The sequence below is a fragment of the Plectropomus leopardus genome, chromosome 13 (genome assembly GCF_008729295.1).
Source record: "Plectropomus leopardus isolate mb chromosome 13, YSFRI_Pleo_2.0, whole genome shotgun sequence".
NCBI classification, from domain to species: Eukaryota; Metazoa; Chordata; class Actinopteri; order Perciformes; family Serranidae; genus Plectropomus; species Plectropomus leopardus.
The window spans coordinates 12,279,417-12,306,974 of record NC_056475.1 but is presented as its reverse complement, the minus strand read 5'-3'; the positions used below and the strand labels follow the sequence as shown (position 1 = coordinate 12,306,974).

The following is a 27,558-nucleotide window of genomic DNA, read 5'->3' as shown; positions in this document are numbered from 1 at the left end:
TTGGGGGCCCGCGGACCAAATTTAAACGGCCCGTGGCTTGTCTTTCAAAATTTACAATATGTGGCCTTCCACAAAATAATGATTAATCAAACAAAATCGCTTTGCATTTTTTGTGTTCATGTCATAATGCCAGGACTATAATAGCTTGTAGAAATGTACCACATGGGAATGGAACTAATTTGTTTTCATAAACAGGTGGTAAACAAGCAAACAAATGGTTACCAAACAGCAGACAATTCCTTTGACGTAGCATACATGGCCACAGCAAAGAAGTGCAAAACTTTTTCACTGAAAGAAGAAACAGTTGTGTTTCATTTTTGTGTTTTTTTTTTCAGCAACCCATTCAAAAAAAGTTTGGACACCCCTGGAATAAAGCAAAAAGCTGCAGTGGAGACAACTAATTTAATTCATTGAAAACAAAAAACAAAGCAAAATACACAAAATATTTCCCTCTGAGAGTGTGGTGGAGTAAAAGTATAAAGTGAACAAGTACCCCAAATGTTACTAAAGTGAAGTACTTGAGTAAATGTACTTAGTTATATTACACCAATGATCACTAAATTAAACACTTGGAGGAGACCCTTAGGCATAACCAGACTACCTTTGAAAATGTTGGATTTTAATCAGGCAGTAAACTGAACAGCTCTGGTGAAGTGTGTGAGGACAGGGAGAGGACAGGCTGGGAGCAGAGGAGGTGGCAGTGGAAAGAGGGATAACAGCTGACAAAGAGCAGGTTATGTCGGGGTTAATGTTTAGCCTGAGGACGAGCAGCTTATGGCCCTGCAGTCGTGTGTTCAGACTGAGCAGTCTGCTGCTGCCTCCGCTCTGCAGGAACCTCTCGTCAAAAATGGTGAGTGCTCCAGTGACAGTCTTTTAGCTTTAGCATGTGTAAGTTTGTATATACCTGTTTCATATAAAGTTGGGGACATGTACGTGTGAGTGTATCTCATGAGACAAACGACAACTGAACAAGCTTGTAGGCTCTGAGGTAGCAGGTGGCGATTGTCCCACGCGTATTAAGAAATGCGTACGCCAAACTCCATTCAAAACGCTCTAAATTGAAAGTTTACACGTTCTCATGTAAAATGAAACATGTTTCAAGCAGCGTTTGTGGTATTTTTGGATTGATTCGGAGCTCTTCTTTAATTCGGCGTAAATAGTTTGATGAATATAACACACCAGACAATATTATGAGTTCATTCGTGCTCTTCCGTCCTTCACTCGACACTTTAATTCTGTAAGTTGCCTGTATTTACAATGCAATTAAGTTCAAGATGTCGACATTGAATTGTTATATAGGTGCCGAATTGAAGAAGGGGTTGTTAGAATTCAGGCAGTTGTTACATTTGTATAACTTTGCGTGTGAATTTGCAAATAAGTAAGTTAATATTAAATTGATTTTGAAGTAATAATGAAGTTCGGTGTGTTCTTTTTGTAAAAAAAATTAAGTACAGATTGAGGATTCAAGCTCAGAAATTATATTCATACTTTGTGATATTCATATTTAACTATATAACTCTTGCTCTCTTCAAACATCCATTGAAAAACTTAAATATTATGTGTGGCCATTGCTTCTTTGGTTCTTATGCAAGCGTTTATACTATTATTGGTGCTAGGCTGCCACCCTGCGGACGCAGCGTTATTAGCTTAACTGACACATCTCAAACTTTACTTAAAAGGAGTAACCCACCCACAAAATTACTATTTTTTCAAATTTGTTTTACTATATTCATGCCCTGTTACCTTGGATTTGAGAAGAAAGCTTTGTTTTTCTTGCATGCCTCCACAGAAAATGGTGAACATACCATTTATTGATTAACTGGGGGCCATGCTTAAAAACAACAAAAGTATCTCAAAACACCAGTTTACAAGCTCTGACACACAACTCGTGAAGTATAGGTGAACTATCATATAAAGCTGAACACTGAAACTTATCAATGCTCTTTTCAAAGCCAGACTTTTTTTTTTTTTTTTTTTTTTTTAGCAAAAAATGCATGTGTTCTTAAATTCTGAGCATACTGGATAAATGAGACTTTGAGTATACTGCATGAGCTGTATGAGGGTTTGTAAAGGGGTGTTTTTATATAGTTGTGCTGTTGTTAACTGTGGTCTCCTAACATTCAGTATCTTCCCTGTTGGAGGCATGCAAGAAAAACACAGTTTTGAATACAAGGTAACACTAACTGATTTACAAATGGTCATTTTGTGTGTAAAGTATTTCTTTAACACCTGTGGTTCCACAGTGGCAATAACCTAAAACATAAACGTCAAGAGCCACTGATAATAATGCATCTGTCAGGTACAAAGGCAGTTTTAGAGATGTGATGTTGTTGAATAAGAATTACTTACTACTTTTTTGCAGCTGAAACAAATACAGTATTTAATATGACCCATGTAGCACACCACAACAGACTGAGGAAAGCAAATAAACACAGAACAATTGTGTATTCCAAAGTTATTACCGTGACGAAAACAGCAAAATTAAGTTGCACATGTTCTAAATTTTTATGTTTGTCTCTAGTCGTCAGACTCCCACTGGCTCTCCCCTGCAGACCGGGATCAGCAGGTGATGGACCTGAGGGCCACAGGATGGGTGGAGGTGGAGGACCGCGATGCCATTTTCAAAGAGCTTCATTTCAAAACCTTTAATCAGGTGTGTTTGTGATACACTTTTGACACGTTGGAGTCCGCGTTAGTTGACTTTCAGTTCACTAAATTTTTGTAAAATTAGGTTATTTAATCACTTCCTTTGGTTTAGGTTAGGGTTCAGATTTTGGTTTAAACTAAGATTATAATGAGGCAATGCTGACAGTTCACAATGCACAAGAACAGAGTGTACAGCAGGTAATCGTTGATGATTTACCTGCCCTGTAAATAAAAGGAAAACAGTCATGAATTCAAACAGAATTGTGAGAAAAAAATAGTTGATCCTCAGATTATTGAGATTAACAGTAATAACTAATCACTGGGATCACAGTATTAGAAGAATGCACATGCACACACATGCATGCACACATGCTCGCATGCACGCGCACACACACACACACACACACACACACACACACACACAGAGGTATCTTCTATCTGCAGCTGTCTTTTTTGGTTTTTAACCCAGGGGGGTGATTAGAGCTGGAGCTGAAACTATTTTTTAAGTTTTTTTTTTTTAAGAAAAAGAGGGTTCAGCTGTGGTCTTCGGAGGGCTGTTGTAAGCTGGCTGGAGATTTGTTTGTTGGGGATCAGGATGCAGACCACCAGATGCACGACCATCTCGCTAACCATCGGAAACACAGAAATTCATCCGTGTTTATATGCTGATTGGTTGCAGGTGCAGCAGGGAGGCAGGTCCCTTTTTCACTGGATTTTTTTTTGGTGCTTTTGGTTCTTACCTGCAAAAAACCCCACTAAGTGCATTTATATGGACATGAGTTACCCGTTTAAAGGCTTATCCTGGTAATAATCATATACGTAATTGGAATACTCCAAAACCTCAATCATAAATGGGTTGTTCATATCCATGTAAATGTACTCACTGATGACTCCTACAAGGTTTTTGTCTTAAGAGAAAAAATAATAAATATTGAAACCTGTTATAAACTAGTACATATGAAACGTTTTGTTGCTATGTCAAAAAATAGTCATTTTTAAAAAAAATTAAAATAGTGCTAATTTAAAGTACTTGGAAAAGTTTTATCAAATCTAGGGCTGCACTTCCTTTTATATTTTCAATACTGGCACTTATACAATATCAGTACTATGTGTAACAGTACAGGTAGAGCTCCCATACCAAAATTATACTTTAAAAAAAAAAAAACTTAATCTGAGGAATATTTAAATGTTTTCCTACAATAAAGGAATATTTTACTTTTGTGTCATACATCAAAGTGGCCTATATGTAGCAAGATTATGATGTAATGCACTATAATGTTCAAAAATACCACAAAAAATCCTGTAGCTGACACACAGTTCAAAAGGAACAAAGATCAGTGCTGCATGTTTTCCTAAACAGTAGTGTAAAAACAGAAAGCATAATTTACACATAAAGCAGAATAGTGACATAAAATATATCATCCATTATGCCTGTAAATCACATTTGTTCTCTGTGCCCATGTGATTACCAAATAATCTTAATGTGCAAAATTGTGTTTTAACAGTCCTTCCATTATTTGTAAAAAAGGTATTCTAATAGGTGTTTAGGTTTTTATTTTTAAAGTTAAATGAATTACAGACCAAAAATCTTGAATTGTCTAAATCAAGTTTAACTAAACAACATGTTTTATATCAGAAAATATTTAACTAGAAAATAACTAAATAAGACAAATTCTAAACAAGAATTCAATGCCAAGTTTGGGAACTTCATTACTTTATTTTGCAGTTACATTTTGGTTGGCACTCAACAAGTTGTGGGTTTGATACCAGTCGTCAGTTCAGGTCAGAGGTGTAAAACTTGTATTAGTGCACTGGCCACATGTTGCCTAATTTGATCTCACATGGGCCAAATCAGTTAAAGCGTCACATAATGACCTGTTAATAGCAACACCTGAAAATTTTCCCTTTATTGTATTTTAAAGAAGTTAAAGAACTGCAAAACAAAACAAAAGTTTCAGTGAATCTGAGGATTGACAATATTTTTTTCACCGCCCTCAATATCTGTAAATATGAGCACAATAAATATTGAGTGTTTTTTCAGAGAGCCGTATTGTGGTTAGGGTCGAAAGGCTCTGAAGCACCCACTGGTGACACCTGACACCTCTTAACCTTGTTCATGTGCATCAATGTTAGGTGTGTGAAGTCATCCAGTGGTCAGATGGGACCCTTGTTTGGGCTGGTTCTGGCCAACTAGTGTGTGTATTTGACTCCTCAGGTTTAAGGGATGTAAGTCTCTTTGGCACTTAGTGTTGCTGAGATCGTTTCCCCATGCACACAAGATCTGTGTGCATCCTTTGCATATTTTTATTAACAGAATGTTTTACTTTTGAGCGCTTTTAAAACCACCCAGAGACATTGCACATGAATTCTTTAAATTAGAAACAAAAGGGATTTTTTTTAAAAAAAGTGCTAAACAAAGATACAAACAAAAGATATAGAAATATACATTATATTTCATGTTCGAATGTGTTGTGAGAAAATATGATTGAACTTTTGAAACCAGTACAATACAACAATCTGCGCTTGCATACAATTCACAGAAGCTTGTGCAATGAAGAAAATACAAAGTCTCTCTGTGACATATTTTAAACACAAGTTTCACTTACTAGCCTTCTCTGGAGATTTCGACAGTATCCAACAGCCCTCTTTAACAAATGAAACTTGCTCTGCTGTTACTGTGACACCCAGTTTACGATGTGGTCAATAACAAGCCATCAAATGAAGTCATAGAACAGAAACAGGTGCTGGCCTATTGTTAAAGCCCTGGGATATGATTGAAAGCTCCAGAAAATAAACTAGCAAGTGAACCTTGAGATTAGTTTATTTTACCACACGTCAGTCTTCCCACAGATATGTATTTGCAGCATGCTTTTGTTGTAAAAGGAGTTCATTTTTCTGCCTCTTCTGTGTAACCGACCTGCTTCAAGTAGCTCTACAAAAACTTGAAGTGTTTAATTTAAAGTGCTTGTTGTACCTGACAAGTGCGCTCCCAACAATATCACACTTATTGTGGCAGTTCATACTTTCTCTACTACTTCTGGGTGTAAAAGAAACACTAAAAGTGATGTATAAATGTTTTCTGGCAGAGCTTTGGGAGGCAGCTTGCTACTTTGCTTCACCCTGTATTGTGAAGTAAACTGCAACATCTCAAGGCCACTTAGCGGACTTCCTCTAATCCTGTCGTTAGTTGTTTTAGCCCCTAAAATAGTCTGTTTTTACACTTCCCAGTGTTTGAAGTCGGGGGGCGAGCGCTGACCTCCCCCATCTGCTCCGCCTGGCTCTAAAGCCTCTCCTCTTACCCCGACACGTCAGGCTGCATTACCCTGAGACACGCCAGGCGACCAGTTGGCAGCAATTGGGGTTTCGATCAGAATGATTTCTTTCACAAACAATCAAATTGGTTAAAATGTTTCATCTGGTTCACAAACCACTAACAACCCCATCATTCCTCCTGGTAGATGTGCATTGCTTTCTTTTTTTTTTCGTGCTCGTTGCCACCCTCCTTTCCCCATCTCTGTCTTTGTCTGTGTCTCATTCCCACTCTGTGCCCCATGTTATTGGGGAATGAGCTCATGTTGTTCCAATTTTAAATGTTGGCAACTCTCTCCGTCTGTCCTCCTTTTTTCGCTCTCTTTTATTCTCTCTCCAGCCACCCCTCCAGTTCTCTGATGCATTTTCGCAAACTCTCTAGCTCGTTTTTCATGGCCGTTCTTAAAGGGCTTTTACCAGAGGGGAATGGAGATGAGGAGTGACACGCTGGCTGATTTCCATTCGCCACTTATCTGCGAGTGATGGGCTTGAAGAAATCAGATCCCCAAGAGTTTATAATGAGAATAACAAATCCCCTCTCAGTGAGTTGAAACACTTTGTCTTGTGGTCTCTAGGGGGCGGTAGAGGCAAGTCTATGACGTGCAAACCCACAGTGGCAGTGTGTCGAAGTGCAGCTGAATATTTGAGGCAGAGGGCCACTCATGGCTGCAAATGAGCTCAAAAAGAACATGACAGCTGGATTTACTCCTTCTTTTTTTTAACTTTATTTTGTCTTTGAATATGGCAAGTGGAAAGTGTTATGATGCTGTTGCAGCTCGGTAATTTAACTGCGGCATGTGGGTAAACTGTGCGTCGATAGTGGCAGTAGTCTGAGAAGCAACTGTGAGTTATTTTCCTCATCAAGTCCAGTGATGTTTAATCAGGTTTGAGAGGTGAAATCCTCTGTCTGGAGTCGCTTTGGTCAGTGAGAATCCCTGCAATCATATGTGGAAACATCTGTGTGTGTGTCTTTAATACTGTAAATTTTGGTTGGAAATAGTGCTTGTTCTTTAAGTTGCAGTCACTGATATTGTTTACGCATTGAGCTTTATGTTATGCATGTTTACAGACGAGCATCTGCTTTACATTTCAGTGGATGAAGTGGAAACATTCATGTGACACAAGTGAAATGGGTAGCCTTAAGATGCAGTTTGAATAGGAGAGGTGAGCTGTGCATGCTCAACTGTTGTGTTACGTTAGCTGAAGCTGACAATGATGGCATTCCAGCTCTTCCCACAAATACTCAAGTGGAGGAGACGGATTGACCTGAAAGCTGCATTCAGGATGGAAAAATGACTTTTTTTCTTGAGTATCTCCTGCAAAGTGAACCCCACCGCCTTTAATGTGGAAGAGACACTTTTAGTCAGGTAAATGTCTGTGTCCAGTGTAAATTGTTTTTATTTAAGGGTTGATGAGGCAGATGAGGTTGTCCATTGGGGAAAAATTAATTTAATTTTCTAGGTATTAATAGGTTTAGTGCTGAAATGATGCGTCTGTCCACCCCCCCCAAAAAAAGGATGCACAACAATTCTTACAGTCACTTAAGTCATTTGAAAAAATGCCAAACATGAGGATTCACCTCCTCTCTCTGTTTTTATATATTTGTAAAGTTAATATAGAGTTTTAAATGTAGGGTATTTGTATCTTCAGACAAAACAACCAATTTTGATACATCACAAAGCAATGTTTTGTTCACTAGGTGGTATGAACCTCGATGGTTATCCTACCATGTACTTCTGCTTAGCTATGGAATAAAAAAAAAAAGCCACCAGAGAGAGAACCTCATCTTTATTTTGCTTATTTTTTACACATGCAAAAAAATTGTGTCAAGTTCTACTTATGATAAAGCCTTTGTTCGACCCAAAAAAAAAATCCCTAAAAGATCACTTTTACTTATAATAATAATAATGATAATAGTTTTACCATATACGGTGAAAACGTTATATTTCCCGAGTAGGTTATCATACTTGAAAATCTTTTACCTCGCAATGTCGCCTGTATTTTTTTCTTCTTTTTTTTTTGGTGTGTTTGTGATATTGCCGGGCACAGTACACAGTTGTGGTTAGGATTTTACAAAAAGTTAATGACCAAGTGCCAGACCATAAGCAGCACGCATCCAAGAAGCTACAAAAACTGCAGACACAGCGCTGAAAAAACACAAATATAAAACACCAAGTGGACAAAGCTAGTTCCAAAATGAGATTGAATCTTGGGTTGGCTATCAATTTCACATTTTTGACAATACTGTTTACAAACAGTAACCAACAATTCCTATATAGTATACCTTTACCATAAGCAGTAAAAGAATATTGTCTGTAATGGTGCAGCCACTATACAGCCACTATGGCTACCAAAGAGTTAGAAATGAGCAAAACTGACATATTTTACTCTCAAATAAAAATTTTAAATATTGGCCATTTTCAAACAGTATTTCCTTGTATGTCCATGTCCAGTATTTTGAATGAAAATGGTGCAGGGATTCACAACAGTTATTGTTTTATAGGAGACATGCTATATTAACCAATATGATGCATTATATTGTTATATTCCTCATGAGTATTTGCAGTATTTGCTCTTATATTAGTGGGGGCTGCATAAATGCAGCAATTATGTTCTTCTAAACTTTCAGTGACCTCTGCACATGTCCATGTGTAACATGAAAAGACATCAGTCTGAAAGGGTCAGCGATCAGGCCTCCACATATTTTAAGGAGGTGTGTTAGCTGGCCACATTCAACCTCATAATGAGCACATAAATGTCACAGACCGATGCCGGGATGCAGTAAAACTCCACAAAGCTGCTTGAGAAACTTACTTGAGGTCATATTAAAGAGCTATTTCGTGTCTTTGGATTGCTAGAACAAAACAAATACCAAGTATTATTCATAAATTCACAACATTTACAGTCATATTTGTGCAAAAAAAAAATAATGTCAAACAGAATACGACACAAACTTTGAGACAAACAACGCGCCAAAGTTGTGGTTAACCACAGACGACAACCGCATTACAAGCACCGGAAAAAGCTGCAGGGTCCACACACAGCTTCTGGACTTAAGTTCCAATTTTGAGACTGAGGAGAGCGCTGCTGTGTTCAGACAGCTCCCTCCGCTCCGCTCTCTGAGGCTGATACCCCTTTTTATATTCAGTTGGGGGCTCCCTCTCCATCAAATCTCCTTCAAGCCTCTGCCTCTCGTTACGGGCCTTGCTCTGCTTCTGTTGAATAAGTTGTCCTACAACTAAAACTGAGCCCCTGGGTAAACCAAACTCCCAGAGCCATCCCCCTCCTGCTTTACACACACACACACACGCACACACACACACACACACACACACACGCACGCACGCTTCTGCTGTATGCATGCATCTATATCGCCATATTGTGCTACCTACTGCTGAATACCATTAACAAAACTGACTACTTCATTTCATTCTTTTGCACAATTGAACAATTAATTTCAGGTGTTTTTTGTGTTAATACATATAATTATTACATACAGCTATAATTATAAATAATTAAATAAACTTTGCTTATTACAGCCTTCCAAAGACATATAACTAATACAAATTTGTAAAAAAAATAATTAAAATTAAACTTTGACCAAAAAAATACTAGAAATTAATACTAAATGTGGATAAAACTATTAATTGAAAAATTAATAAATATATTTATTAATATTATAGATAATCAGCCCTTACTCACTTAATTGTTCAATTAGATTTTTCACGGTGTTCCGAAAGTATTCTAAAGTTTTCTAACTATGGGACAGGTGTAGCCAGTCAATTTGTTGTGAAAGAGCTGCTAACCCTCAAAGAATTTAGTCACTTGAGGACAGATTTACTGACATAAATCAATTGTTTCAATGGTTTTCCAGCCTGACGAAAAGAAAATTCTGATCTGAACACACAAAAGAAAGCAGTTTTCTGGCTTGAAAATATTTCAAACTTAACGTAAAGATATTCAAAATCAGTCCACCTGCTTTAAAACTCCATATGCAAACCCGAGTATTTACACACGCATGTATACATAATCACCCTACACAAGCGCTCACACCATATCCCTTACTCACAGCGAGAGGCCGGTTAATCGGCTCAGCGGTGTTCAGTTCCCACCTCCGTCTCCAAAATGGAACTTTCCCTGGGAACTGGAGGCATCACGCATTCATTTCATCTTGTGAAAATGGCTGCAGGGAAGCAGCGAGGTGTGGCGCCCAAGCGGAGGTGGTTAGATAATCTGGCTATCAGTCCGTGGGTAAGCTAAGATGGCCCTGACGTCTGCTGTCTTTTGACGAGCCCAATGTCTTTTTAAGCCCTTACTGGTAACCCTGCAGTTAATGAGGGGGTTTGCATAAGTTGGCCTTAACGCCATGCCTGAGCATTACATGACACTCTTTACATAAATAGGAACTGACTTGCGTGAACATTTGTTACACAGGATATTAGTCCCTTAATGAGTGTTCACAGCATGCAGCACCTTTGTCAGAGTGTCAAATTGGAGCCCCTCAGTGTTTCTCAACTTTAAGAAGGTGAATTCAAGAAGATTGTGATGTTACACATGCCCAGCAGAGCTCTCTGTACTGCACAAGAGAACTTCAGCGCTTGGCAGCTTTGCTTCATAATTATTCAATATTTTGCTCTAAGTTACATGTCAACTTAGCGGGCAGCCTTGTCTGGCCAGCTGGAAGCTTGCGAAGAGCTGTTTGGGAAGGGAGAGAAATGAGACATAAGAGGTGTGGTCGTCATCATCATCATCATCACCACCATCGCCGTGCAGTTCACAGCATTCTTGCCTTTCACTGTGGAGGAGCGAAGGTTTTCCAGGGGGCTGATGCTGACGCGGGTGATGATGGGGCTCGCAGGGGTAATCATCGGGTAGTCATGGTGGTGTGTAATGGAGGAGAGCGGCTTGTCTTCATGTGTGTAGACACGTACTTGTGTGTACGCTGAAGAGGTTTGCATATGTGCATTCAAACATGCATGTGTGTGTCTGTCAGAGTAAAAGTATAGGCACAATCTGCATGCACTTAGTCCTGGCAAGACAGAGCAGGCGTTTCTAAGCCCCTGGACCGCGCGGCGGTGGAAAACCGATCTGTAAATAACAGACACATGTGTTTGAAACTGAGTCCTGTATTCCAGCCCACGGCCGCAATGAGAGAGAGAACACCACTCTGCTCCGACGTCAAATTGTCTCATCCAGTGTTGTATGACAATCATGCCGTAATAGCACCAAATCGGCTCCTCAAAAGCGGGTGTGTGGGGGGGAAAGGGGCATAGCGGGGGTCTGCCGTCGGGTGTTTCTGATTATTTGAGACGGGGGCCTGCATAATGTCACGTCAAATTATCTGACTCTGACAGCTACAGCTTGTTGGGCCAGTTGGAGAGAACGGCTGGCTGGCTGAATAGGTGGATAGCGAACTTAGTGGCTGACCTGTTGGCTCGAGAAGTGTGGCCCGCACAATACAAACGGGGTAAACAAAGCACTTTGAGAGGGAGAGTCCTTGACCTCTGTTGACATAAGACCTCAGCTGGGAGTTGAGGGATGGTTTTATTTCCTTGTTTGGTCCAAGTGGAGGGCGTTGAGATGACCTACAGGTGACAGACAGGCGTAGCTCCGCCACTTCGCCGTATTGTGTCCTGCTACTCTCCTTACTGCCCCCGAGGGACCACCATCGATGTAGGCCGATTTTTCAGGCCTTTTCAGGATTTCAGGTTATTTGGACATTCAACTCCAATTCATTTGTAGTAGGAGATTACGGCTTTACTTGCCTTTTTCTTGCCTCATTTTTGTCTTCCTGCTACAAGAAGAGTTATATCTTAGGGTTCATGTTGCATACAGGCTAAACGTCTCATCTTATGTTTCATATTCTGCTGTCCTCCACATTACATTTTTGCTCTGTGGTTTAATGAGGTCTAAACATGAACATGTAAAATTTTGGGGAGTGTGACACTTCACTTGATAAAAGCAGTGCCACCCGTGTATTGTGCATCACTTTGAAGTTTGGATAATGAGTATAAGCTCTGGTTAGCGTTGGTTCACTGTCAATTCTGGCAAACTTCATCATGCGGTGAGCTGGCTTTGGAAGACAAATATACTTCTTGAATTAAAACTGAATTGATGTGACCAATTATTCATCCAGACTATGAGTTCCTTCATCTGCCAAGTTTTGAAATCTGTGGAAACACATCGTACAGATGTGACTGCAGATGTACCAGTTGCAGAACCATCGTAATGTCAGCGAATCTACAACTGTGTTATTGTGATATTGTTGCTTTAAAGTGGCGTGACCCAGTTGGCAAATGTATAGTGTTAAAAGGGATCCTCCCTCTATTAAAGAGGGAAGTACACCCATTATTCACACATACTGATCAAGGCTGGGAGTCTGAGAACAGTTCATCTCCAGCGGGAATAAATATGAAACTCTTCCAGCAAAATGCAACCCTATATTCTTTCAGTCATGTAGACGGCAATAATCAGCATACAGTATTTGAGCTGTTGACCAAAATCCTTGAATTTAGGCAACAAATGTAACAGGCACTAAGTAGAGCCTGACTGGATTTTTTAGGCTGATACTGATATTATTTTTCTCAATACAGTTTACAGTTGCTACAGCTGTAATGCAGTACAAAGACATCTGATAAGTCATAATTGGCCAATAATATTGATATGGCTCTAGCATGGATGTATAAAGAGAACTGGATAAAGGGTTGGAGGAAGGAGGTTACATTCATTCCTATGAAAGTTGCTCAGTGGCCCTTGAAGCCTAAAAAGCTTGATTTATATAGTATGTAATTACTCGAATCGTCTGCATTATTAGGCCCATAGAGAAAGCTTCGACTTACTTACTTACTTACTTGCGCTGGCTGAGTGGCTAACTTTTGTTTTTTTGCTGCGTTCACATGGAATCAGTCAAGACGGTAGACGGCATAAGGAAAAAGGAAAACACCTCATAAAGAATGGAATAAAATGTATTAAATAAAATGATTTTAGTTTATTTTTAATGTCCAGTAATTGTTCAGATCGCCCATGTTTTGCCTTGTGTAAGGGAACTATGTAACATTTGTTTATAAAGTTCCTTGCCAGTATTCTCTGCCACCGTCACCTAATTTTAGCGTCCTGCAGTCATGAATTGACATGACATCATGACACATGGTTTGCTGTGTGCTGTATCCCATGTGAGATTAGCATTAACCCTACGCTAACTTAAATAAAAATAATTTAATCATGTGGCTGTTTTAGACTTTCAAATTTTATTAGACAAAACAGATAAAAATCTACCATTAGAATGAGTCATTTGTCAGGGTTGTGATGTTCTAAAAAGTGTATCCACAGACATATCATATTGCTTATCATTTTTCTGATAAGTTTGGTTTTAATTTTATGCTTTTAAAAGCTGGTGTGGCATCATGATTGACAGCTTTGTGTGTCAGTTGGTGTGCACATGATCATTGGCGCTGTTTGCAATTGGGTTGGACAGGTGTATGGGCAGGAACTCGTTACTGTGGCTCCACTTTGTGAACACTACTACGCAGATTCTGGCATCAAAGTGCAAGATGGCTCTGTCTGGGATATATTTTGGCTTAATTTTGTACATGGGAGGAAGTGGAGACCCATCGTCCATCTTTGTATACAGTGATGAGGACAAGCATCATTAGCATCTGTACTTTGAAGGTCCAGAGAGTGCAGACACACTGAATCAAAGAGCGTCTGGTGTGAATGATAGTGGCAAAAATAAAAATGATTGGTTTAAATGCTTTTGTAAATAAAAAACACTGTCTTCATGCATATTCTTAGGCCATGTTTAGCCAGTCGGGAGTGTGTCAAGCAGATGACTTTTTGTTCCATAACAGAGTCCAGGCTGGAAAGTGAGTTTTTGAAAGAACACACTGTTTTGAAATGGGACAATGTGCAGGAACCCTTAAGTGATCACACAGAATCCTTTTACCTGTCACTCAATGTTCCTCAGCAGCAGCAGATTAGCCTGAGCTCGGCCCTGTGAGAGAGAGAGACGACATGTTTGGACAACACCTGACATGACAGGCTGCTTAGCCATCTCCATTAGAGCCAATGAAAACTGAGAAAAAGCAGACCGCCTCGGTCTCCAAATTGGTGCCAGTGGGGTCAAGTTTCAGGAATATGCCAATTACTTAAATTGATCAGGAGACGGTTTCCTTGATAACCAATTTGATCAGGCTGCCGATCGTGTTACATGTGTCGCGCTGCACGAGCACCAAACAGGACGTCTCAGAAATTGGTTACAACGCGCTAAAAAGGCTAAATGCAATTCCTTCTGCGAGAGTAATTCTGTTTCGTCATGTCAGGTGGTGGACGGGGCCGCAGCCATGGTCTGTAAACAATGGCGTTTCAGTTGATTTAATTAGGCAGGGAGGAAGTATTTAGGGGCTTAATTGAGATTGCAGTGGGAAATTGCTCTGAAATAGGTCTACCTGATTTTTTTCTCCTCTCTTCATAGTGGGCATGACGAGGGATTTCACTCTCCTCTTTGTAGATAATTAGAATAACCATAATCACTCCCTGGATGGCCTGTGATTGGAGAGAGCCACATGCCAAACTCTAAATATGAAGAGTGTGTATGTTTCTGAGTGTGTGCCTGCATGCTGTCTGCTCCTTACATGGGTGTGGAAGTATGTGCATACCTTCATGAGGGTTTTCTGCATGCAGAGAGGCGCCGGCTTGTTCTTCTCTGCACCTCAGATGGCAGCATTGCTCCTTGGGTTGTGTGCATCCAATGCTATATTTTACCAATTAATTTGCAAAAATTAGTCAAAAATAAATCAGCTATGTTGATCATTTATCTTCTTGAGTCATTAAATAATAAATTTGAAAAAAAAAATGCAGAAATTCTGAGGTTCCAGTTTCTATTACATGAATATTTCCTGGTTTATTAGTGTTCTATGATTATAAATGGAATATCTTTGGATTTCAGGCCGTTTGTCAGACAAAACAAGATATTTGGAGGTGCAGAGGTGTAGACTTGAGTCACAGTGTGCCACAAAAAAAATCCCTACATTTTTTTGTTTTTATTTCATTAGACAAAAAGCATGCAACAGTATAGAATATAGCTTTTAATAAAGACTATTTTTCATAGAAAATGTCTCAAAGATTTGGCAAGAAAACGTTATACACAATTTTCTAATATGAGATGAGATAAACACAAGAAGTCATGACAGGAACATACAAATATCATTCAGATTAATAGCTGTATGCTTTGAAAATGTAATATCGGTACTACTTTTTCATGATTAAGTTAATTTGCACTTGTTTTAACAAAAATAAAACAAATGTTAAAAAACACAATTGTTATTAACATAATATTTTGTCAATCTGTTGGCATTACATTTGGTAAAGAACACAGTATGACTTGTTTATGACTCAAAAGTTTAGGACTTGGGAGTAGAGTGCAAAGACTTGAGACCTTCTTGAGACTTGCAAACCATTCCTGACAACAACAAGGTGCTATCTCAGGGTTTGGGAAAATATGATTGGCATTTTTTCCCCATTTTCTGCCATTTTTATGTAATAATTAGTAATCTTATTAATTGAGAAAATAACTCACTGATTAATATAGAATGGATATAATTGTTGTTACAACCTTACTTTTTTTCATCCTGTGTTTCTTGATTGTGACCTTATTAGCAAAGGTTGAATCAGTGCTGCAGTACATTTCTGGCCATAGTGTCATTTGTTGTGGTAGAGCATTATAATCTTTTAGGATCACTTTAAGACGGATTATATTAAATTAGCTTTACTAAATGATTGCATTTTTATTGTCTGACAGTTTTTTGAGTAGCTTTTCTTTTTTTTTGGTCATTATCTGGGAAACACCAGCAAGATTGGTCAGTGTTTATTCAACTATATGTGCTCTATTTTGGAGGCTTTAGATGCTTTTTAACTTCTTTGTATTATACTGCTACCACTCTAGTTATATCAGTGAGTAACAAATCATACAAAGATACTTTTTTTTTATTTTTGGAAGAGAAATCCACCTTCTGTGTTTGATTGACGGTTGATTGTTTCCTCCTAACCAGGCGTTTGGCTTCATGTCCCGAGTGGCTCTGCAGGCAGAGAAGATGAACCACCATCCAGAATGGTTCAACGTTTATAATAAGGTAATAACTTTCTCCATATTATGGCCCAAATCACAATTTGTAATTGTGACTGAGGAGTCACTCACAGCGCTGAATTTGTTTAGTATCCATTACCGAAATCACGGCTTGTAGGCTCAAACAGCGTTATCACGGCTACATGTTTGAGTTACTGCCATATTTGCAATGCTATGGTTGGCTTATGACAAATTACAGACACACCGAGATCAATCAACCCCGGATAAAGTCAGATTTTTTCATGTCAAACAATCCTCACTGGTTCTGGAGAGCTCTCCACTCAAAACCTGAAACACACTCCGTTAGTCAGAACGACAAAAAAGCGCAGTAGCTTCACACTCTAATCCCATCGTTTTTCTTGTGAAAAGCTCTGCAAATATCTCTACCTCCCCTCCACAACCCCAACACTCACACACACTCTCACTTTCCCTGCCTCAGAAATAAAGTAGTGGTTGATATGACAAACCCAGTCCCTGAAAATCTCTCAGCATTAGGCTGTAGCCGCTGAGTTACTGTGTGGTGGACCGGGCCGCTCTGACAGGAATGCTGCTCCTAATCCACTCTTTATTAAAGTGGCTGTAGAACTGTGCTACAGGTCTCTGGGCCCCCACAGCACTTTCCACCAGACACTTACACATAAATCCCACTCTGACTGAGCTTCAGCCTCAACAAAATAGATGCTGTGTACACTGAGCTGCTGCTAATGTTCTGTTAATATTCATTCATGCTCTGGTCTGTTGTATCGGATCTTTGAGATGGAGGTTTACAAACATTTCTTCCTGAGCCGGAGCGGCGCTCCAAGGAGTAACCTCATTGGTTGAGTCAAATGCAGCCTGTTGGACGTGAAGTTTGAAGTGCACCGAATTTATTATATTATTTTACCAATTAAAAGGACAATATATGTCTGTGTAAATAAAAGAAATATATTGAGAAATATGGTCATTTCACTTTCCAAAATTTAGAGCAGAGGATCAGTTTCATGTCTGAGTGTGGCACTATATCAGTTTTTCACTACACATGGCTGAAAGAGTTTATGATGATGATATTATTCCAGTATTTGTAACAAAAAAATAGAAAATAATAATAATGCTATCAGTCAGTCTTTAACTTTACTTATTGCACGTTTTGTGAATTGCTCAAAATACAAGTGTGGGATGTGGAGAGAGTCTGTAACTGTATTAGAGTGTACAAAAAGGAAAATTTAGCAAACACAGCTTATTGGAGGGTGCAAAGGCAACCAGATGGAATTGGGAGAGGAAGACAAAGCTAGAACTGGAAGAAGCAGAAATGATTTTAGAGGCACTAGGTTATTTACACAATATTATCATTTTTGTATTATTAACATGATATCAATGTTTTATTTTCAAATATCACGGATATAATCAGTACTGGTATAGTGCAGCACTCCAAGCACAGAGTCAGGATGTAGCATAAAGACTGGAAAGAGGGGGAAACAGACAATCTTGTTCTGTCCAAAGTAAGAAAAAATACACCTAACATCACCTCTGATGCTAAACAGAAATGCAAAAAGAAAAATTTGTGGTTTTAGGGAGATTTGTGTTTTAGAACTACATTTTGGCAGTGCCTGTGTGCTTTATGTGACATTTTAGTAATGTCACATAAAGACCAAAATTTAAAAAACCATCAGCTATTGTCTGACAATGATAAGCCAATATTTTAGGTGATCCAGTGTAGCTTGCAGATATCCAAGCCAAGACTTCCTTTTACATGCGCTGGTTATTGTGTATAGTTTAATTTCGCAGCTTGAGACAGGTCCAGAAAACATTTCAGCTAATATCTATAAGCAGATAACTGCATATGAATGCATGAAAATTAGAAAACAGTTAATAAAAAGCCAAAACCTGGTCAGACGATAACCAATGGGTTGCAGCCAATGTGTCCTCTCTTTTGCTCTTCACGTGGATCATTAACCAGCAGGCAACCAAAGCCCACTCAAACGTGATTGGTCAATACTATGAGGACTTCAACGGAAACCAGAACCAAAATCTTGTACTGTTGTTTGTGCATACATAGACAGGTACCTATTTATAGAGGCTACACAGAGACATAATCAAGACCTGTGCTCAACGGTTGAATGTGGTAACCCACACTGTAACTGGAGATGCTGCACAGAAGTGCTGGTTTGGTGAATAAACTGTTATTAGTCAAGAAATACCTCCAACACCTAACTCCCCATGAAAGTAAGTTTTAAAGTCAACAACAACATAATTAGGCACAATTACACCCACCAGTACACAGTAATGTCAACTTGTACCTCTACAAGCATGTTTCTTCAAAAGACTACTGTACCGAAAAACTGTGTCTCGATCAAATTCTACTGTCGTCTCGGAAAGTGTCTCTGTATTCAGCATTTACAAGGGATTCCAATGAGGACATTTTTAATAAGTGTATAAAATCATACATAGAAACCTCTGCTTTTACATATTCCACCTCACCCGTATTGATTCAAAAATTATTTAGGGTCCAGATCCTTAAAAATTCTTAAAAGTCATTGAGATAATCAGTCTAAAAATAAGGTCTTAATTGGTTTTACAATGTGTTAAAACGATTTTTAAGTCTTAATGTACAGACATAAGAGACATAAAGACTAAAAGGTAAGATTTTATGAATTTCTAGTAAAATCAGTCTTTAATTTCATTCTGAGTGGCATTTAAAATGTCTTAAAAAGTCCTATATTCCACTTGCTGCAAACTGTTGGCACCCTGTATATTGAGTTTACTGAAAGTTTCATTAAAAAAAATTCAGTGAACTCAATGCTTGACCCTTACGAAGACAAGCGGTTACGGACAATGAATGAATGAATGAATGAATTAAATTTTCATTGTGCCTAGATGACATGCACTCAGAAAAGAAGTGTTAAACACTAAGATTGATTTTGTAGTAAAACAAAGATTACAGCAAAATTCCTTTTTTTTTTTTCTTTTTTGGTTGACCTTTTATTGCTTTGCGATTGCAAATAATGTGTGTGTCCTCACAGGTCCAGATTACATTGACTACACATGACTGTGGAGGGCTGTCAAAACGGGACATCAAAATGGCCAAATTTATTGACAAAATTGTACTCTCAATGTAATGCTTTGACTTTAATTAGACAGTGTTTCTTGTTCCTTTGCTTTTAGTCACAACTCAGTTAAATCAAAAATGATTCCTTATATAAATAAGTTTGCTGTCTCATATAGATCCATAGACCTCTGGGTTCATCTCAAGTGAAATCTGTGATATTCTATTTTTTATGTTTTTATTTTGTTCGCATTGCATTTTGTACAAGCTTTCTGTAAGAATAAAACATTGATTTTGTGAAAAGGTGTTGTGTCTGTAATTGCTTCACAGTATTATAGATCTGCACAGACTCTTGCATAAGATGAGGCTTTGGAGAAAACCTTGCCCTGTGGTTTAGATTCCATCACTAACTGAATCTGGCAGATTTAATTTCGCTGTGTGTGTCACCGTGTGGTTTTCTTGTTTTCGGCAGTGTTTATTTTCACACATGGAATTAAAATGGAGCGTAATTGCTCTGCAGTGCTCTGTCCGGTACTTGCCAGCGATCCAGAGGATACTTTTCCCTGTCAGTCCCTCACCAGACCACATGTTCTCCTTTTGGCCATGAAGAGTGGAGCAAAATGAGGAAGGGGGTCAAAGTCAGTAGGAAGGGGATTTATGTGATTTACGGTTTGGTAAGGGATGAGTCAGATAGGGCTGCTGTGTTTTTCTGACCGGATCGCCATCAGGAGAAGATCAGCAAAGAGAAAAAGAGTAATAAAAGCCAAATCAGTAGAACAATGTTCATGCTGCCAACCTGTGCAGCTAAAAGCCTCTCTCTCGGTCCTGTCTTGAGCTTCATACCTTTAGCTTGGAGAAAGGGATGTTATGTTAAGTTATGTAGCTCTTGTTTCTCTTAAGCTGCATCCAGGTAGTGTTATGCTGAACACCTCAAGTGCTCTGTTGGATGGTCGTGATTGCTCAAGGAAAATTCAAATTAGTTTATTGTTCCATATTATGGGAAGTACACTTATTTACCCCGTTGCTGAGTTAGATGATATCTGTATGGTAAATGTAAAGCCATAGCCAGCAGGCAGTTAGCTTAGCACAAAGACTTGAAACTGAGGGAAACAGCTAGCCTGGCTCTGTCCAAAGGTAATAAAATCTGCCTGCCTGCACCTCTAAAGCTTGCTAGTTAACATTTTATAGCCTATTTTTTTTATACATACAAAAGAAGTTTAGAAACAGCAGACTGATAGTAATAGTAATACATAGTAAATACATTCACATCACACAAGAAGGCTGCATTGCTTCATCTTTTATATGAAATGTTGCAAACAAGGCATTATAGTGATTGCAATGTTTCATATGAAGACAAAATCAATTCGGCCTTCTAGTTTGCGGTGAATCTACTTATTTACTATTAAAGCATGTGATTTTGAAAGTGTAAAATGTAATAACAGTTAATGCAAAGTGGGATGGCCTTTCTAGCCGCTTATCTGCATGTTTATTAAGATTAAATATGCTTCTCTCAATTTACCAGTGCATTGTGAAAATGTTAAAGTTCAGCGTGCTTGTAATTTCTAAACCTAAAATGTCTCTTTTTGCTTGGGTTGATGCAACTTGGGTGTCAGATGCGTTCATTAGTTCAGAAAAATCACCAAAAACATATCTGATTTACTCATAAAAGGTGATGAATTGAAATTTGCCATCCTTTGGTGTAAGGCATTACAGGTTGACTTGAGTGTATTCTGTGTAGTTCACCATCAAATTACCTCGTTTTTGGATAAGTCATGTTGAAAAGCTGGTGTATAATGTTTTTTTCAGATGACACTGCTGGATCACAGTTCTGTTCAAACACATAAATCTCCGTTTGTAACCTACACTTGACTGTTGCTGTTGAAGCTCAGTTTTCCTGTTTTCCTTTAGGCCTCAACTAACAGAGTAACTTAAACCTCATGGCCCGCAGACTGCCTGCATTTACATTAGATTAAATAATTTGTCAAATTTTCACAGTTTCGCCTTTTTACAGTGAAGGCCATTCAGGCCCACACATGTTGGTTATAGCACATGCTCAAAGTTAGATATATATCATATTGCAAATATAACTTGTGAGCATTTAACCTCATGTTCATTAATTTGTGTAGTCAAGTTCTGACTAAAATTAAACAACGGTTGCAGCTGTTGTGTATTAAACCGCACAACACTGACCCACACAGCCACCAGTCGTACTGCTTTTTGTTCTGGAAGACAACTGCAAGGCTGGAAACAATGCGAGACGTATCAAGTCAAACCACTTTGCCTCTTGAATGTAATGTCCTGTGTATCTTGTGTATTGTAGTAGGTGGGCACACCAACATGATAAGACCTTCATCTTTGTGCAGCTCTTATTGATGTTTGAAGGATGTGTGTAGGAATCCTGTAAGAAGTGGTAAGTACTCAGATACTTGAAAGTAGTGAGGTACAAGTTAATACTGTAAGTAGCATGTTGCAAAAGTGGTTCTACAGAAAATGGTCTCTTGAATATATCACACTTTAGATTGTTAGTGATGCATGAATGTGCACGTATTATTTTACTGTTGTAGCTGCTTGAGCTGTAGCTATTTTTAAATACTGTGTATACAGTTAGGTTGTTTAATCCACTGGTTCCCAGTCTAGGGGTCAGACCCACTCCTGAGGGTCACAAGATACATCTGAGGGGCTGTAAGATGATTAATAGTGCAGGAAAGAGGAGAAACCAAAGTGAAACCATCTGAGTGGTTTAGAGGGTGAATCTCTCTTTGGTGAAACAGATAATAACTGATCTCAAACTTGGCGGCTGACTGTCATCATATATTTAATGGACAGATATGAAGGAGGTATCGATGTTCTCATCTAACTCATCTACGAAGAAGTATATTTCCCAAAATGTGGATTTAAGTCCAAAAACCTTACCAAAAAAGGAAAAACAAACAATTATTAGGCGATGTGCTGCACTTCTCAGGTCCTTAGCTGATGCGAACTAATTGAATCTTCTGGATCTATAATAGAGGACGGGAAACTATTCTCTCTGTATACACTCAGGTGTATTTAATGAAGATCAAAATTAACCAAAAAAAAAGATGTAGTATAGAGCTTAGTCATCAGCTGAGGCAGTGCATGTGAACCACTCACTTTTCATTGCTAGGGTTGCAACAAATTCTTTTCTTTCCTCAATTAATGTGGTGATTTTGTTTCTTACTTATCATTTAGTCTACAAAATGCCTTGTTCACTTGGTCCATCACAATCCAGTCCTCACATTTGTACGGCGGCCAAGATGCTCCGAAAAAAACTGCATACCCCAAACATTTGCAATTTGAAAACACAAGCACATTAATGGGAAACATAAATGCAAAAGCCCCAGCACAAACGCAATAACCAACTATTATTGCCGACACATGAAAGAGGAAGGTTTTTGCCCATTTGAATTGAAATGTTTTTTGCTAGCTATCTATGATTAGGCCTACTGTCACTTTGAGCAATGTTGTTCAATTTCGTTATTCTTTCATATTTCTGAAAATGGTTCTCTGGTTGGAGATGACTTAAAACCTGTCGTTGAAGCATTAATTGAAAATGAAGCACGGCTGTTTACTTTCTGTTGAACAACATTTATCAAAAGTGTTCAGTGACCTCACATAAATCAGCGTTAATATTGCTATGCCTCCATACATAGGTACAGCTTGGGTTATGATCATCTGATTGACTAATGTTAGTTAAATGACAAAATAGCTTCATGATAGCCTAATGTTATATGGCAGAGTACATAAACATAATTAATATTAATGCAATAATATTCCAACGGCAAAACCAGTCAGTCTGTTTCATTGTCAACATCCGTTGACGCTCAATTCTGTTGCAGCTTTTACATTTGTCTTCCATTAATACACTTGTGATTTTCAAGTTTGCAAAATGTTTTGTATATGCAGTTCATTCAAAATGTCTCAGCCACTGTACATCTGGAAAGCTGGAACCAGTTAGTGTCTGGAAATGTTCCTTGATGTATAACTTAAATGATTATCAAAGAGGCTGTTTATTAATTAATTTCTATCAGTCAACAAGTGGATTAATTGAGTGATTGTTTCAGCCTTACAAGCCTCTTTAGCTGCTAGGCCACCATCATCTGTCCTCTGAGGAGGAGGTGGAAGAGGAGGAGGAGGCGGAGTAGGATGAGGAGGAGGAGGAGGGGGAAACTTTTAAGTGACCAGACACCAGTTCCTACAAGGCCAAGCTGGGCCAGACCAGGCCAGATGTGGCCCCTTCAGATAATTGGCCTCAGCTGATGGCCAGAAGCAGCAGGCAGCCAAGCCAGCCCTCCCATTAGTGAACTCCCTGGATTCTGGCTCCTTAATCCGTTTTCAGCTTCACCTACTAATTCTGCACCGCCAGCAGTCCAAAGCCTATGCACACACACACACACACACACACACACACACACGAGAACCAGAGGGAGAAAGACAGACAGACAGGGGAAGGAATGAGGAAGAAAGAAGCAGTTGAGGGGGGTGAAGAGATTGCAGGGGAGTAAAAGACAGACGGGGAGAGAAGAATGGAAAGAAAATGAGTCGAGAATAGATGAGTGGGATGGGCCAGGTGGGGGATGCCTTTTTCCCTTTTTTTGTGCAGACCTTGAGATGGAAAAATAATAATTCTCCCCAGTGTAAAGCGACAGAAGAGTAGAGAGAGAAATGGAATGGGGGGGTCATCAGTAAGTGAGAGAACAAACCACAAGTAGAGCAGGAAAGAGGCTTTCTGGGCTTTTTCCAAGTAGCGGCTGTGCGTGATAGCGGCCCATATTTCTCCTCCAGTGTGTGAATCACAGTTTCACTCCCTGGCCATGTGGGGAAGAGTTGGGGGACCAGTAGTTGCAATCTGATACTGCCAAATAAAGATAACAAGGTCATAGAAAGTCAATCTTGACTTAAGTCTGCTTTTGGAGTCTCCAGGGCGAGTGCACAGGCCAGCGTTTAGCATGTGGGCCCGTCTGTTGTGGGATTCACTGCAGACACTCCGCTGATAGTAATCACAGTGTGCGCTTGATGCCAAAAAGCAACCAGGAGCTTAACATGTGCAGAGACATTTGTATGGCATTTGTTATTTGATCAAATGCACCCCGTTTGTCCTACATTTCCCATGTGGTGTGGCGGTAACTACTGGTCGATCACTGGCTGTTCACATCTGTGTTAACAGAAACATATTGTTTTCTGTTTTGCTGATGAATGGCAGTTTCACGCTGTCTTCTTCCATTTAAAAGACAAGTTGTCTGTAGTTCTTTTTTTTGTAAAAAGGAAAACACATTTTCTCTGGGATATGAGGGATCATGGTAATGGATGTTATGCTGATGCCAGAGTGAAGTAAAGTATCAGCAACAGAGAAGCTCCCTAATACAGACATCCATTATGATGGTCAACTTTTCCTGAGTTAAGAAAACACTGTTTTTAGCTTTGTGGCGATACGTTTTTATGACAGTCCAATAGGATTTTAAACACATACAGTACATTATCTGACATATAAAATAGGAGGGACATGTAATTCTTCAATTTATCTAAAAATTGTAGACGATATGTGGACATAGCTTTTTTACAGGAAAGCAATGTTCTATATGGCTGTTTAGTAGTGTCAAATTGAGTCCAGTTTTTTTTATATACCAAGGAACCATTCTAAAAATATGTAGTGTGTAATATAAACAAAATCACCATGTTACACTAACAACAGTCGCTTTCAGTGATGGTTAATTTTAATTGTTGAGATATGTGAAACTGGCAAACTTGTTTATTTCTGTTGACACTTTCAACCGTAATTATAACATTTAAAGATATGTAGTAAATGTATGTATGACCTACTCCACATTGAACTGCATTTGAACATGTAGTAGTCCATTCTGATAGATATTTGTACCTGACAGAATGACCTACTGTACTCCACATTTGACTACATTTAAAAAGGTAGTAGTCCATTCTCAGAGATATTCATACCTAACAGAATGACCTACTCCACATTTAACAACATTTATCCAGATAGTAGTGCATTCTGAGAGATACTGATGGATTGACCTACTCCATTGTAGGTGTATTGTTGATACCTGCACTGAATGTCATGGGAATTGACCCAATAGTTTCCAAAACATTTCACCAAAAACCTCTGATTGTGGTACTATGGGAAAATTCAGTGGTTAAACAAAATGATTAGGCTAGGTCATCTGAGGACCAGAATGTTTGCACAAGATTTCATGGCAATCCATCCAAAAGTAATGAGATTATTCAGTCTGAATCACATTCAATCACATGTCGATGTGATGTTCCTGTGTCCATGTACTTTTGAACATGTACAGTGAAGTTGCTATATTACTTTTTTTATTATAGCCACTTTTTTGTCATGCCCAGCCTGCTGTTACTGGCGATTTCCTACATTTCCCAGCATTCTCTATGTAAAGTGGTTGTTTCAAAGAAAGCAACAGTTGAGCTCAGGGCTTTTATTTTTTATTCCTTACTATGAAGGTACAGTAACTCTGCACACCTGCCGCTGATGGGTTTTGATGAGTTAAATCAGATAATTGGCTTCCTTCAAAATAAATAAAGTATGTTGAGCCAGATCCTTCGTACAGTAGGCTTCATTCTTTACTCAGCCACCCACAGCTCTCTTTAGTGTGTTTTAAGCACAGACTCACACAAAAACACTGGGCCGTGAAGTCACTGCAGTTTGACTCAGCACCGTCACTAATCCCAAAATGACTGTCATGTGTCAGCTTTGTCAGAATTACTGCGGTACTGAGACACAGTCTTGGCGGTAATTACATCATTTTCTCAGGACACATATAATTATAGTAATTCATGCTGTTGTACTTTGGCTTGCTGCAGCATGCAGTTATTGGCCAAATGCTCCTTTGACTATGTGATCCAGTATTTTGTAATAAATCTTCAACTCCATAAATCAAAGTGGGTTTCTTTGCAGCACAACATTGATGTTGGCTTGTTATAGCTGTTAATATTGGAACTATTAAGATAACATATTGAACTCTGGGTGCATGCTCAACATACTCAGCAGATTTAGGTTATATAGTTAATGTACAAAATTCAGTGAAATATTGGAGAAGAGGTCAAATTTGCAGAGGACATTTGGCTGATGCTCCTATCCAGGAAGAATTTGAGCAAAGTGTTGGTTTTTAATATTTTGTTGGAAACTGTGGGGGTTGCATAGATAGTTTAACCCCTTGAAAACTATTCAAATTGGCTAAATCTCTTTCCAAAACATGAGGCAATGACAATGAGCAACTTTAGAAGAAATAAGCCCAAAATTAACAAAAAAAAATAGTGAGAAGTACAAAAAAATTACCTAAAATTAGCACAAAAAGGAAAAAATAAAGGTGTGCTTTGACAGTGCAGGTGCGCTGCTCCTTTAAGTGACCTGCTTCTTTAAGACTTTTGACTATTAAAATGAAATAAGAGGAAAGTTAAAAAAAACAACCACAAAAAAGACAAGAAAATGACCTGAAGAAAAATGCTTTTGAAAAAGATAATCATTCGTTGATATCATTTTAAATATGTGATTATGATAAAAATTCTGTTCTCTAGACATTTTGAAAAAAATCTAAATCAGCTAAATTTTGCAATTTGCTGAACATTTCTTGTAAAGCTGCATTTTGGCCAGAAATCACAGATCGCCTGTATAACATTTGAAAAGTTTACATTATCCATCAATACAGTAATTGGAGACTGTAAACAGATGGATAAACAAATTTGATAAGATCTGAATAAATAGGACTAACAGGGTGTGGGTGCTTCTATGATTTCCTGTGCAGACTGAAGGCTGCGGGAAAAGTCAGAAATCTGTCCGACTTGATGGCAGCTTTTTGTCACCTCCTCCTGCTCTCGTCCAGGCCAGGAGCAGTCCAGCTTGAACAAACCCATTGTCACCACCCACTGCACTGGAGTACAACACACCTCACACAACCACCCATTTTATTCTCTCCAAGCAGAAAATTGGAGTGGACTGCGCCATCTGTAGGGGGGCTCACCATGCACATATAGACAGACACTTTGGTCACATAGATATTTACTATTTATACACTATTGTTTGCATATCGCCAGCGTCAAAATATATTGTCAAACATATATGTGACCACCAGCTTCAGAAAAACATCTTTCATGAAAAAAATCAAACATGGTGTTCCCCCCTTTTTTTATTCAAACATGGTAGAACCAGGAAGTATAGAAAGAGAGGGAATCCATTTGAAATACTTTTGCCTGGAAACCAGAAAGAACATCACCAACAAAGGTAAGAAAGAGTCTTGAAAACACAAATATGCAAAAAGTGCTTTATTTACTGTCAAACATTTACAACAAACACACTTTATTGTGTTACTGGCCCACCTGGTGGTGTGTTTTTTGAACTTTGTGGAGCACTGACTTCCATGGCTGCAAGAAGTGCAGACTCATGAATCCTCCTCTGCTGCACAAACTCAAATGA

General features: G+C 38.7%; 1 protein-coding gene across 1 annotated transcript; it reads left to right on the top strand.

Moving 5' to 3' along the window:
* Nucleotides 1-359: 359 nt before the first annotated feature.
* On the top strand, nt 360-19,400 carry LOC121952659 (pterin-4-alpha-carbinolamine dehydratase 2-like). The gene is made up of 4 exons (XM_042499461.1): nt 360-850; nt 2,522-2,653; nt 16,002-16,082; nt 19,075-19,400. The coding sequence occupies exons 1-4, from the start codon at nt 737-739 to the stop codon at nt 19,168-19,170; spliced, it is 423 nt and encodes a 140-aa protein (XP_042355395.1). The 5' UTR covers nt 360-736; the 3' UTR covers nt 19,171-19,400.
* Nucleotides 19,401-27,558: the final 8,158 nt, after the last annotated feature.

Bases quoted from the DNA above. Each gene is read 5' to 3' on its own strand.
- LOC121952659 (XM_042499461.1), top strand. From the start codon at position 737: ATGTCGGGGTTAATGTTTAGCCTGAGGACGAGCAGCTTATGGCCCTGC. The intron at 851-2,521 runs GTGAGTGCTCCA...GTTTGTCTCTAG, and splicing joins GGAACCTCTCGTCAAAAATG to TCGTCAGACTCCCACTGGCT. The intron at 2,654-16,001 runs GTGTGTTTGTGA...CCTCCTAACCAG, and splicing joins ATTTCAAAACCTTTAATCAG to GCGTTTGGCTTCATGTCCCG.